Source organism: Mya arenaria, chromosome 11, assembly GCF_026914265.1.
Source record: "Mya arenaria isolate MELC-2E11 chromosome 11, ASM2691426v1".
Taxonomy (NCBI): Eukaryota; Metazoa; Mollusca; class Bivalvia; order Myida; family Myidae; genus Mya; species Mya arenaria.
In genome coordinates, this window is record NC_069132.1 from 54,039,568 (window position 1) to 54,053,393 (window position 13,826).

The following is a 13,826-nucleotide window of genomic DNA, read 5'->3' on the forward strand; positions in this document are numbered from 1 at the left end:
GAGGTTGTATTCTTAGTCAGTTAGATGACCTGAAGTAAAAGCTTAATGATTAAGAAGGGCTCGCTACTTTCATTCGGCCCATTTTTAATCATTAAACATCATGGCGTCTGACTATTACTTATATGTCTTGTTAGTCAATGATAGCCAAAATGTTAATTGATTGGTCAACATTTATCTGATAATTACTATTAACAGTCAATGATAGCCAAAATGTTTATTGATTGGTCAACATTTATCTGATAATTACTTTTAACCAATGAAATCATTTAAGTGTGGGAATTAGCCAAAACATAGCCATGGAAAACTACTGGTAATCCAAATTGAATACATCTTGGTGCAACTGTTGTTTTAAATGTTACATTTTTCAGGAGGCAGCCGTGACTGGCCAGAACCAAACCAACCGCGCCGACCACCGCCGCCTAAAGAGGTAGGAGTTACTTAGTACCCAATATAACGATAGATAATATGAAGTTATTCTCAATGGAATATGATTTTTCAGAATAACTATAGATGCTATTAATTTACTTGGAATTAATTGTTTCAGTTTCATTTTTTTCCTGCGTTGAAATCATGGTATTAAAGTATTCATACACTTCATTTAATGTTTTTTAACCAATGGATACTGATTACAGTAGGGGTCCGCGCCTCTTTCTAAGGTAAGGGTCGGGTTATTTGCACCAAAAGCATTTTTTAGGCCTAATCTATATTTAGGCTAGTGTATTATCTTCAGTAAGATTCGATAATTTTGGCTTTACTCAACTATATAATTGGCCTTAGCAGAGTATAGCCTGTCAGCTGATTTAGTTGTCTAGTGAAGCAAAATAAACAACAGCTGAGTGTTGACACAAATGTCTCTATATTTGCTGGCGCGCAGGTGCGAAACAACGAAAAACCCATTTATTAAAAACAACTATTAATTCATGAAATTCATTGAAAGCTTTCTAAATAAGTCAATTAAAATTAGTCCGGTGATACTATTTGCAGACACTTAATTTTGAGCTTTTCTTCCTTCTGAAATCGGAATTTAGAAACTAAATCTGAAATCTAACTTGTCAAAAACATAAATTGGGCTTATCAGATTAGGATTAAAATATGTGTGGAATTTGAGCAATTACTTAAAAAAAATCAGTACCACATAATCACAGACATCAGATGACTGACACACTTTCAAGAAATGATTACTGTCCAGAAATGGTTGCATTTTATTAACTTTGAGTGAAAAGAAGACTGATTTTGAAGTATCTATTAACGTGAAAACAAAAGAAATGAAAATTGATATGACATGTCATTTGTTATATTGTTGACGTTCACAATTATGTACCATAAAGTATTACTGATTTATGGTTCTGAAAAGAATGTTAAATACTTGAAGACCTTGAAGATTACTTTGCTAAACACGACCCTGAAACATTTGGAAGGGCACCAAATGCACACTGTACAATAAGAATGGATAGATTGATTGTTTTGAGATAACAAAAACGTAATGATAGAATTTCTGATAATAATGTATATCAGTTTCAACATAACTTGAGGATGGTGGTAATGCGTTCTTAATGGGTGTGCTTGTGAAGGAGGAAATGTATTTTTGCTGGAGGATACAGTGAAAACGTAAACATATTGAATATCTGTAAAAACTTATAGGTCAAATTTACTACAGCATAAGAAAGTGGGGCATTGGATTTTGACACTTTACTTTGCTTCTTAAATGTAGAAAATTATTGTGTGTTATACTCTTTGTAATTCTAAAATATTTATTGTTAATTTTTGTTTCACTTGACCAGCTTGGCTGCCCAATTATTTGTTTTGTAAAGCGAAAACAATAGATCATAACTTTCTTAGTGTTTATGCGGATGTCTCTCTTCTATTAATGACTTAGCAGAAATTCGAGGCTTGTTTTTATCAAATTTTGATTGACAATCTGATCAAAATCTGTCAGGCTGGGACATGGGCGTAAACACTTAGTTAAATTTTAGTTTCATTTTGATGATGCAGATAATAAGTTTTTAAATAAACCATTGATGGATTATCTTTATTAAATAGATACTTGTGTTCCTGAGATCTTTGTTTACAATGATGTGTTGTTTAAGCTTTAATAAAAAATTACTTTGTGTAAGCCTTAGGAAATAATTTCAGAAAAAAAATTGTACTTCATTATATCAGGATGCTGTAGAAAATTATATAAATTGATCAGAGATGTATTGATTTAAAAGGGGATAAAAAAAATTTGAAAGGTGTTTTCCTTAAAACATTTGTCATTATATCAGGATGCTGTAGAAAGTTATATAAATTGATCAGAGGTGTATTGATTTAAAAGAGGATAAATCAAATTTGAAAGGTGTTTTCCTTAAAACATAATTGGTAAGTTTTGAAAGCAAAATTTAGTAGTGTTTACCATAAATTTAGGGGAAATACTTGAAAAAGGATGAACAAAATGTCACATGTGTTTTGACTTCTGGTTTAGTCAAAGTATAGCTTTGGAAAAAAATAACTCATTTTTGACTTTTGTCACATTTTGTGATGGCTTCCAATTATACAGCAGTGGTTTTACTGTGGCTTCTTTTGTCATCTGCAGGTTGCAGGTTGGGCAGAGAGTCTCTCAACTTCCCACAAGACCTACCTCACCAGCAGCACTGAGAACATCTATACCAGCACCGCCTCACAGCAACAACAATCATCATTATCACAACACCAGTTTCAACAGTCAGCATTTTCATCTCAACAACACCAACAGTCTGCTGCACCATCCTCATCACAACATCAGCACCAACATTCATCATCGTCATCATCATCGGGGCCTCCACACCCTGCATGCAAACCACTATTGACCTCAACGGGCAGCGATCCCCAGTCCTCCGTCCAGCATGGAAACTATGCGCAGGAACTCCTGAAACAATCACAGAACACCAAATATCTCCTTAGTCAGGGGCATGAATCTAGTCGTAAGGAGGGACTTAACTCTGCAAACTCCAGCTCAGTGAATTTGAGTGATACATCATTTTCTAGCGGTGGATCTGGACAGGCTGGCGCCATGCCCCAACCAGGGCCTCACATGGATGGGAAGATCTATGGCACACGAGGTAGTATGACATATGAAGGATAAGAGTTTATTTCACTGTAAGATCATAATATATATTACTCAGTTAGCACCAAAACCTATATTTCCTCGTTGGTCATGCCCAGGGAGTTTTTTTTCTAAAAAATGGGACGGGCCTTTGAGAGGGGAAAAATTTGCGACGTTTTAGTACACAAAGGGGGAAATGTGCATGTTATTTATTTGTTTTATTTTACTATCATACCTCTTATAATATTTGATTGTTAGATTACAAGTTCATCTCTCTCTTTTTTTCCTGATCTTAAACTCCTCCACTAAATTAGCCTCAGCACTACTTTTAGTGTTTTTATTCGGTGGGGAGATTATATGTACCTCAGGCTCGCTTTCACATCGTGAAAATGCCGAAATTGGGAAATTTTACAGCTAAAAGACTGTCCCGTCTCCTGCGAATTAGGAAATGATTTAATATAAGTTTATTTTCCTTTTAAAAGACACAAAAAATATCAATCCTTTTTGGTGGAAATATCTATTGCAATAATTCATGACAGATAATATTTCATACACTGACTTCTGAATGTGATGAAAATCATTTCTGAGTTCAATTATCAAAGAAACTTTACATCACATAATAAACGGCCCCTGTCATATAAGGTAAAAAAAAACAACCTGCCTGCCACTTGTGAAATATTAATTTTTGGTGTTCATGGGGTGTTCATGTGGCTGTTGCTGTTTCTTAATGCTGATATGAATTCTCTGATTGTGAAGTAGACATATTGAATGAGATATTGTTTTCTAGTTCATAGAAATATCTGGTCTAATAATATATAGATAATATTCAGAGATTTTTTTTTGTTCAAATTTATTGTCTATTAAAAGCTGTTTCTCTTTGTGAAAAAGATGTTAATTTCTCCCCATAATATTTTCCAAATTCGATAAATACTAATTCCATGAGTGAATGAATGAAAAAGCAAAGAAAAACATCTTACTAGTCTATCTCTTACAGCATGATGTTTGCATTAAAAAGTTAAAAACATTATTTGGTAAAATTATATTAGCAGTTTGGCTTGATTTTGTATTCTCACAATTTGGAAGGCAATGGCGGTGAAAATAAGTCCTAAAAATCATTGATTATCAGACATAATGTTTGAGTTGACTGTTGACTACAATTTTCATTTGTTCGCCTCTTTCAGAAGATGCAGTAAGTCGGCGGCGTGCCAATACCACCTCTAGTCAGAGCCAGGGTGGCGGAAAGGCCCATATACCAGGCAGGATTGCTGAGCTGAGCAGTGTGTCCCCCCTCTCAAGTGAACACAGCAGCCCACGATCATCACATAAGTACGCTTCTTTCAATTTTCATGGTTTCTTTTTCTAGATAGTAGTGAACTTCCCATGCCAAAACTATAATAATTGCAGCATTATTATTTTTAAGTGATTGATTTAACCTTTATTTATTTTACAATTGTGAAAAAAGTAACATTAAATTATGCCAAGTATTCTTGATGGCACAAGTTGCATTAGAGTGTAAAACCAGAGGAAACCCACTTGTCCCAAGTGCTAACCTCCAACTCGCATATGCCCAAACTGGAAATCAAACTCCGTACATCTTGGTGAGAGGTGAGTGCGCTAACCACTAAGCTTACTAACTATGTATCTCCAATCCAGGAACTTGTCTGGAATGTCGTCAGAGGAGTCGCTTAGCACGCGCCTGCGTCCAGGAGTGACAACAAAGCTGATAAAGTCACGCGCCACAACGAACCTCCAGGACGACCTCATGAAGCTGATTGACCCCGACATCGCTGAGAGTGACCTCGCAGGCATTATGGTAGGAATTTTTTATACTAGTTTATGCCCCCTTTTGAAAAAAGTGGGGTATATTGTTTTGCACATGTCGGTCGGTCGGTCGGTCGGTCTGTCTGTCTGTCGGTCGGTCGGTCGGAATACCAAATGGTTTCCGATCAATAACTTGAGAACGCTTTGACCGAGGGACCTCATACTTGGTATGTGTATTGGTCATCACCAGCAGATGAACCCTATTGATTTTGAGGTCAGTGGGTCAAAGGTCAAGGTCAGTGTGACCTTTACATGAAAAACGGTTTCCGATCAATAACTTGAGAACGCTTTGACCCAGGAACCTCATACTTGGTAGGTGTATTGGTCATGACCAGCAGATGAACCCTATTGATTTTGAGGTCAGTGGGTCAAAGGTCAAGGTCAGTGTGACCTTAACATGAAAAACGGTTTCCGATCAATAACTTGAGAACGCTTTGACCCAGGGACCTCATACTAGGTAGGCTTATTGGTCATGACCAGCAGATGAACCCTATTGATTTTGAGGTCAGTGGGTCAAAGGTCAAGGTCAGTGTGACCTTTACATGAAAAACGGTTTCCGATCAATAACTTGAGAACGCTTTGACCCAGGAACCTCATACTTGGTAGGTGTATTGGTCATGACCAGCAGATGAACCCTATTGATTTTGAGGTCAAAGGTCAAGGTCAGTGTGACCTTAACATGAAAAACGGTTTCCGATCAATAACTTGAGAACGCTTTGACCCAGGGACCTCATACTAGGTAGGCTTATTGGTCATGACCAGCAGATGAACCCTATTGATTTTGAGGTCAGTGGGTCAAAGGTCAAGGTCAGTGTGACTGTAAGCTGAAAAAAGGTTTTCTGATTGTCCATATTTTATTTTCTTATATAGTAGACAGTAGAAATTTATATGTCACTAAATGCATGAGTTGAAGTATCAGTTTTCAGTGAACATCTAGTTTAATTATGCCCCCCTTCGAAGCAGAGGGGTTATATAATTGCTTTGCACATGTCGGTCGGTCTGTTGGAAGACCAAAGCTTGTCCGAGTGATAACTCAACAATTCCCGGACCTATGGTCATCAAACTTGACATGAAGATTAGGTATGACCAGTAGATGACCTGCCTCATATGCATCCAATGACAAATCAGCTGTCATTTCAGTCCATGCATATTTCATTCAATTGTCCAAATATTTCTGGCAACTTGGCGCTCAGGGGGCATAATGTTTGACAAACATCTCTTGTTTTTAATTAAAGTTAGAATCTATAAGGAATTTGTTGTACTTGGTGTGTACTGTTTTGTATCAGATATAATGTATTAAATACCATTATGTGGACTCCATTTTAGACAAGCCAATCAAAGAATCGTCGTCTGTCAGGTCGGCTGGTCCGAACCATGTCTGATGAGAGTTTACACAGCGGAAAGGGAAGCCTCATGTTGGAGAGGGACATTCGGGACGTGTTGTTCACTGACCGGAAACCAGACTCCCAGACCAGCAGAGAGCACTTTAGACAACATAGGTATGTTTAATGGCAGAGACTTACAAAGATCAGACGCCAGTGTCGCGAGAATTCTCAAGTTATGACTCAGCTGAGTTAATTATTTGAAGTCTATATATAACTGAAATGAAAGGAATTAATGCTTGATTTCTGGTTATTTCATATATTTCCTGTCTAAATATATATTTATCAAAATGTTTGTGTTATATACTTAAAAGGTCTTAGATATGCAAAAAACAACACCATTATAGTGCATCTAAAAAGAAAAAACACACACAATTTCAAACCGTGCTAGCAAGTAAAGAGATAAAGTGATTTGAGTAAGTTATTGAAAAATTATTAAAGTATCTTTGAGAAATTGGGGGCAGATAATGTGACAACTATGTTAATAGCTGCTAACCTTGCACAAAGGCTGAAATCAGCACAAGCCCGCAAGCACTGCTCAGGTATAAAAGCATAAAATTGATATTTATTAAGCGTTATGAATTGAATTAATTTTATCTAATGATAAAATAAAACCTATATTTGCAGACTGTCTCCTAGAGCTCTACCTGACGACACAAGCCGTGTCACCGTCCCGGATTCCACTGCATCCCTGGACTGGAGCAGTCTTGTGGACGTTGCCACCAAGGCCATCGAGGGATCACCAGAAGACTTGAAAGACAGAATATCCTCGCCAGTGAACTCCACAATCTCTTCCGCAAGTTCCAGCTCAAACTTAAATAAGTCCGGTGAAATCAAAGTGCCGTCCTTGTACAGACCAAAACATGACCGTCCCCCTGATCCCCCCACGGCCAGTAACCCCCCGGTGTGGAGGTCGGTGGTGGCAAACCCCCAGCAGAGAATAAATGACCTTGAGATGAAGGTTGCCCAACTGGAGGAAGAACTTGCCCAGGAACGACAGGAAAGTGCCGCCTTGGACGGCGAGGTGCAACGACTTCGTACTGAAAACGCACGACTTCAAGAGGAATCACAAAACGCTGCTGCCCAGCTAAGGCGGTTTACAGAGTGGTTCTTCACTACCATTGATAGGCAATAGAATTGTATGTTAATTGGATTCATTTTGGTTAAAACTTGATTGTCTTATTTTTATTTTTTGATGTAATTAGTCAATGTTATTTAATGAGCCTTAATGGCTCGCATTGATTATAGCGGTAGTAATAAGTTGTTACAATGGAGTTCGTATCAAGGGATTATGCTATATGGCAATTTGGGTGAAATTAATACATTTATTTTCATCACTTCTTCCTAAAACCTAACTGAATGAGTCCATAGGAAATTGATAGAAAGAAATAGATCGGTGCTTTATCGAACCTCTGAAAATGGACACCAGCCTCTAAACCTATCAGCTTTCGGCACAATTGAGCTAAGAGAAACTACATAATTTATTACCGATCTTGTAAGAAGTTTACCATAAGCTTAAAGTGTTTCATTTATTGTTGTTGACACTTGAGTATAAAATACCGACTTGTGTCTCTTAGGTCATATGCATTTAAATTCGAAATAAGGTTGTGAAAAATGATTTTTTGTCAAATGCTGATATGTTATGATAATTTTCATGACTTTGTGTAATATAATAATGGAATTACTTTTGATGGCAGCCTGGTTTAAGTCACTGTTAGTTATGTAAAGTATTTTTTTCATGTAATGTACTTTGACTTAGTTGCAATGTGTTTTAATTTTAAGGCATATGATTCTAAAACAATTATCAAACGCTTTTTGTTCCTTTTTATTTTTTTATTGAAGCATTCGGGTTCATATGTCATAGACTTCCCCTCTTAAGTTTTTAAGTATATATAGTACAAATGTGTTAAAGCAATCTTTTATTATTATTTAACTATATGTACATGTGTATGTGTATACCATTTTACATATAAATAGTATGAATCGTTTAAGTGTTATCAATCACATAGTTAATTGAGCACAATGTTATAGACATGTACAATGCTGTGAAATTTGTTGAATAATTATCAATCATTCTGTTTATCATATATCAAGCGTAATCACTCCTTGTGTTTGTTAAACAATACTAGTCAATTCCATACATTGCTCATTCATATAAGCCAATCCATATAGCCAAGGTTTTGTGCATAGTATTTTTTTCTAAGTCTACATATTTCTGGATAATTTGATGTACGATATTATTCCTAGAATTCTTAGTGAAACAACTCCTAGCTTCATATCTTTAGACTAAAGAAATGATCTTGAACGTTTTAATGAATACAAATATTTTGCATTTTTTTTGCTAATTGCTACAAATTCTACACGTTTCTCGATAATTTGAATCAAGACTTCATTGTTTTGAACTGGGAAATGAACGATGTTTAGATTAATTCAAAACAAATATCTTAGATAACCGACTATAAATATGTATTTGTAACATGTATGACTGCAAATACCAAATGACAAGTGTACTTAAAACTTTGCAAGAAAGGATTTGGAAATATTATTACATTAATTGTCAATGTGATTGGAATAAAACATATTAAATAATATTAAGGCGTCTTAAAGAATATTGAATAAGTGTTGAATATTCATGGAAAAGATTATTTTTTAGATATAGAATTAACAAAGAATAATGCTTAAAATGAGTAAGATGTATACTTTTTTACTTCTTAAAATTCAAATGGAGTAAAAGTATTGTAAAGGAAAAATGTAGATAGATATAATAAAACATGAGGATGTATTAAACACCACAGATTAATGAAATATGCATTTTAGTCTATTATATTGGAAATACTTGCAAGCAGGATTCCTAGCCTTTGTCAATGGTAAAATTAAGTGTGCAGTGAAGAATAAGAACTTGTTCTTACCAGTTACAGTAACCAGGTTTTTTTTCTCAAGTTCAGGATTAAAGGGACTAGACACCAGGCCCCAATTTCTCGAAACTTCTTAAGCTTAACAGGCTTAAGTCGCTTACTTCAATTAGCCAAAATACATACTAAAAATGGATTTTGATAAATGAAAAATGGTTTATTCTAATAATCTTACAGATTATTCCTTCATAATTTCTAAAAATTCTTGAAGAAGTTAATTTAACACATTTTATAGAACAACAAAAATAGTGAGATTAGCTTAATCCTGTTATAAGAGACGTAAGAAGTTTCGAGAAATTGGGGCCAGATGGTCCAAACTTCAGCCTAGAATTGTCCATTTAAGGTAGTAGGTGACCGATAATAAATCATTTTACATGATTAAAAGAATAAACGCAAAAATCCTGTTGCCTGGGTTTCCTGTTTAGAAATAGCGCATAATGGTTTCTCAGTTTAAATCTTACCTGTTTATGTTACCAATAATTATACCGACGCTATATTTAAACTTACTGGGATTAAGGTGGTAGACAACCCCAGTAAATTTCCAATTGAAAACAAAAGGGCATAAATTCACGGTTAAAGAGTCTTGTGTCGTAAGCGATGTGATGCAACATGAAGTAAGATTAAATGCGTTGTACACAACGATGCCAATTTTAGGTAAGCTTTTGATAGTTTTCTGTTGTTGTTTCTTTGCAATTGTATCATCTGGTGTCTAGTCCCTTTAAACCTGATATCAGGGTTAAGAGCCTTTAACTTCGGACTATTGTTTAGTTGTAAAGGTTAGTTTCACTTGGACATTTGCATCAAAAATAGAAATAGTGTTGTTGACTTTTGTAACATTTTCAACACGAGTTCTAACCTCTTTACCCTGCTTTGGGCTTAAACAGACCCCTGGCCATACTTGGGCATAAACCACTTATACATAAACAGACCCCTGGCTCTTTTTATTGTCTGTTAGAATCTATAGTGACTTAAACATAGATGAATTCATTTTAACATAATAAATAACCACTGTGACGTCAAAATGTATGTGTGCCAGCAGCTAATTGTATACAGCTGGTTAAATGTTTAGTCAAAGTTAGCCAAAATATGTTTTGTTTGGTCAATGTTTACCCAAAATATACTTCTGGTATTAAGAAATCAAGTGTCAAGCTAGCCAAATTCTATCAAGTGGACTACTTAATATCACAGTGTTATATAATTGGGTGAAGATGTTTATAACCATCAAATGATCATATTATTTCATGCCATTTTTCACTGTTATTTTACATATAGCCTTATAAATAAAGCATTATTTATTTTCAAGTACTGCTAAACCATCATTAACCATCTTGTTTTAATCACCAACCAACCATTGTAGTATTCTTACATTTTCCAGTATGCAATTTTTGTTATGTAAATATTCAATGGTGAGTTAAATTTTTCAGTTTTGATTTTAATTTACTGTTCTCATTTCTATAATCTGTTTCCATTTTAGCACCATGTAAATAGCCAAGTATTTTTCATTTCATGAAGTTATATCTTTTTACTTGTATGTTGTAGAAATAATACTCTATGTACTGGATTCGTCTTTAAAAGATAAACAAAACTATTCTTATAAATACAAAAATAAAAAAGATATATGGACAAACTGTTGTTTGGTTTCTTTATTTGTTTGAAGGGACTGGTTCATTTTTATATGGTCAGCCTTTGAGAAAAATAATTTCTCGTGAACTGTCAACAAAATACTTGTAACGATGATAAAACTTTCCAATAAGAGCTGTATTGTTAATTATACCTGGGACCAATAACAAAAAAACCCAGATTATGACCATACAAAACAGAGTTCATTTTGACAGAGATCTTGCTCCTTTTCAACTTGAAAGTTGCTCACAAATGTATCCGGACATCAAATCATGAATTGTTTGACAGAATGCACTTGTATTTGGTACACTTGTTTAACTCCATGGAATGCAGATCATGTTTGACTTTGATCACAAACCACCATTTTTTTGTCGGTTTCAACCTAGAATTGGCCAACATATGGTGTCCGGTCCGGACTTGAACTCCTGAAATGGTTCAAGGATTTGAATGTTTTTGGAGACAAGTATGTTTCAAACTATGGTCGTGGTCATGGTCGTCTTTTGTTACAATCCACAAAGAGTTATGGCCCTTTTTCAACTTTGAATTTGATAAAAAAAAATAGTGTTCTGATTCCTGTAAAAGTTGACTGATATAAATAAAGTTCGTACAGTTATACATGTTTAACACCATAAAAGACTGGTAAAATTCGACTTTGGTTACAAACCACTATCATCCACAGAATTATTTCCCCTTTAATGCGGGAAATTTGCCAAGAAAACGGTGTCAATACCATATCTTTTTACGGGTTCGTCATATTTAAATATGTATTGATACACGTGTTCAACACTAAAAAAATCAGGTCATAATCACCATTTTTTTACAAACTAGCAATTTTTGATGGAATTATGGCCCCCTTTGATCTTAGAATTTACCGAAACTCGGTGTCGCAGCAATAATGTATGATATGTAGACAGGATTCAAATAATGTTTGGAAATCGTTGCAGTACATTACTGTTCAGTACAAGACCAAACGTGACACCCTTGACTCAGCAAGTGCATGTAACGTACGTTCCTACCAATGATGAAATTAGGATAAGTGAAATAAAAGTGGATATATAATATACAGTAAAACTGCGATCGCTCGAGGACTTCGGGGACCGAGCAAAACCCCCGAGGGAACCGATGTTTCGAACAACCCGAATTTCAATTTTCCAGTCTGTTATGAAATATCTTTCAGTGTTTTTAAGTTTGAATGCGTCAAACCGACTGTTTAATAAGACACCAATTATGTGTTGCGTTGTGGAAATCGCTCATATGTTCAAAGGCTGTCGTATACTAAATGTATACTAAATATAAAATGTAAAAGAAATACCAATAAATGAATAAATAGAAAGGTTTATTTTTACAAAATTGCCATATTGTGAAGCAAAGTGACAAGAAGGAATTCTTTTCAGAGATTTCGATATTGGATCGATATTGTAGTGTTTATTCATATAATTATTACTCATTTACATTTCTCACAATTAGCTTCTCGTCATTAACTTCTCATAACTATCGTCTCAAATGCCCTTATCAACTAATAGCAGTCATGCGTAAACAGTGATAAACGGTTTTTCACACCATATCAAATTGCCTTTCAACTGTCACTGCAATTTTTTCAACTTGCGAAAATTTAAACACCTAGCAATTATTTGTTTATTTTGGAACACGCGTTCGGGAAAAAGTGTGAAATTATGACCTCGAGGGAGCCATAAAGTTTTGTGCATGATTTGTGTACTTGGGACTGACTATATTGCTCGACTCCTCGACATATTTAGGTTTCGATGCAGCGTAGGTATATTTTATATGAAAATAGAGGTTCGGGACCGAGCTCCTTCCTCGAGGAACCGCCGGTTCTCGAATGACCGCTTGTTCAAACGACCGCAGTTTTTACTTAATATTATTCCTATTCGTGGTAGTGGTTGTTGTAGTGGTAGCAGTAGTAGTAGTAGTAGTAGTAGTAGTAGTAGCAGTAGCAGTAGCAGTAGCAGCAGCAGCAGCAACAGTAGTAGTAGTAGTAGTAGTAGTAGCAGTAGCAGTAGCAGTAGCAGTAGCAGTAGTAGCAGTAGCAGCAGCAGCAGCAGCAGTAGTGGTAGAAGTAGTAGTAGTTTAAGTAGTTGTGGTGGTGGTGGTGTCTTGGTGGTAGTGGTGGTGGTAGTGGTGAGGGTAGTGGTAGTAGCAGTAGTGGTGGTGTGGGTAATGTGGTCCTGGTGGCAGAAGTGGTGATGGTAGTGGTGGAGCTAGTGGTAGTGTAAGTGGTGATGGTAGTGGTGGTGGTAGAGATGATGTTAGTGGTGGTGGTGGTGGTATTGATGTTTGATGTGGTGGTGGTGGTAGTGTTGGCAATAGTAGTGGAAGTGGTAGTGGTGGTAGAGGTAAAAGTAGTAGTGGTAGTAGTAGTAGCGTTGGTGGTAGTGGTAAAGGAGGTAGTGGTTGTGGGAGTTGTTGTGGTAGTTGTAGTGGTGGTAGTAGTGGAAGTAGTTGTGGTGGTAGTTATGGTTGGGGTAGTTGTGGTGGTAGTAGTAGTGGTAATAGCAGTGATTGTGGTAGTAGCAATAGTGGAAGTGGTGGTGGTTATGGTGGTGGTGGTGGTTGAAGTGATATGTGGAAGAAACGGTAGTAGTGGATGTAGTGGTAACAGTTTTAGTGTTCATACTTTTGGTAGTGGTTGTGCTAGTGGTGATTGTGGTGGTCGAAGTAGAAGTAGTTGTAGAAGTATTAGCACTAGCAGCAGCAGCAGCAATAGTAACATCAGCTGCAGCACCATTAGAAGAGCAGCAGCCGCAGTAGAAGTAGAATAAATAGTATATTGTTGTTGTAGTAGTATTAGTAGCAGCAGCAGCAGCAGCAGCAGCAGCAGTAGGAACAGCAGCAGTACCAGCACTTTTAGCAACAGCACCATCATCACCATTAGAAGGAGCAGTAGCAGTAGTACAATATGTAATAGTGGAGTATATCGGAGCAAAGTATAGTTTCGATATAAAGTATTTAAAAATAAAATACTACTATTATCAATTGTACACAAACCAGAAGTACGTACATATGGAACTT

General features: G+C 35.9%; 1 protein-coding gene across 2 annotated transcripts in view; it reads left to right on the forward strand.

Moving 5' to 3' along the window:
• LOC128207917 (signal-induced proliferation-associated 1-like protein 2) overlaps nt 1-10,803 on the forward strand; it is a 58,615-nt gene extending 47,812 nt beyond the window's left edge. For both annotated transcript variants that reach the window (XM_052911108.1, XM_052911109.1), the window contains 6 exons: nt 369-427; nt 2,573-3,077; nt 4,243-4,387; nt 4,715-4,874; nt 6,209-6,381; nt 6,892-10,803. In XM_052911108.1, the coding sequence (XP_052767068.1) occupies nt 369-427; nt 2,573-3,077; nt 4,243-4,387; nt 4,715-4,874; nt 6,209-6,381; nt 6,892-7,399 (1,550 nt within the window). In that variant the 3' untranslated portion in view covers nt 7,400-10,803. The remainder of the gene's footprint in view (nt 1-368; nt 428-2,572; nt 3,078-4,242; nt 4,388-4,714; nt 4,875-6,208; nt 6,382-6,891) is intronic.
• The last annotated feature ends 3,023 nt before the right edge of the window (nt 10,804-13,826 follow it).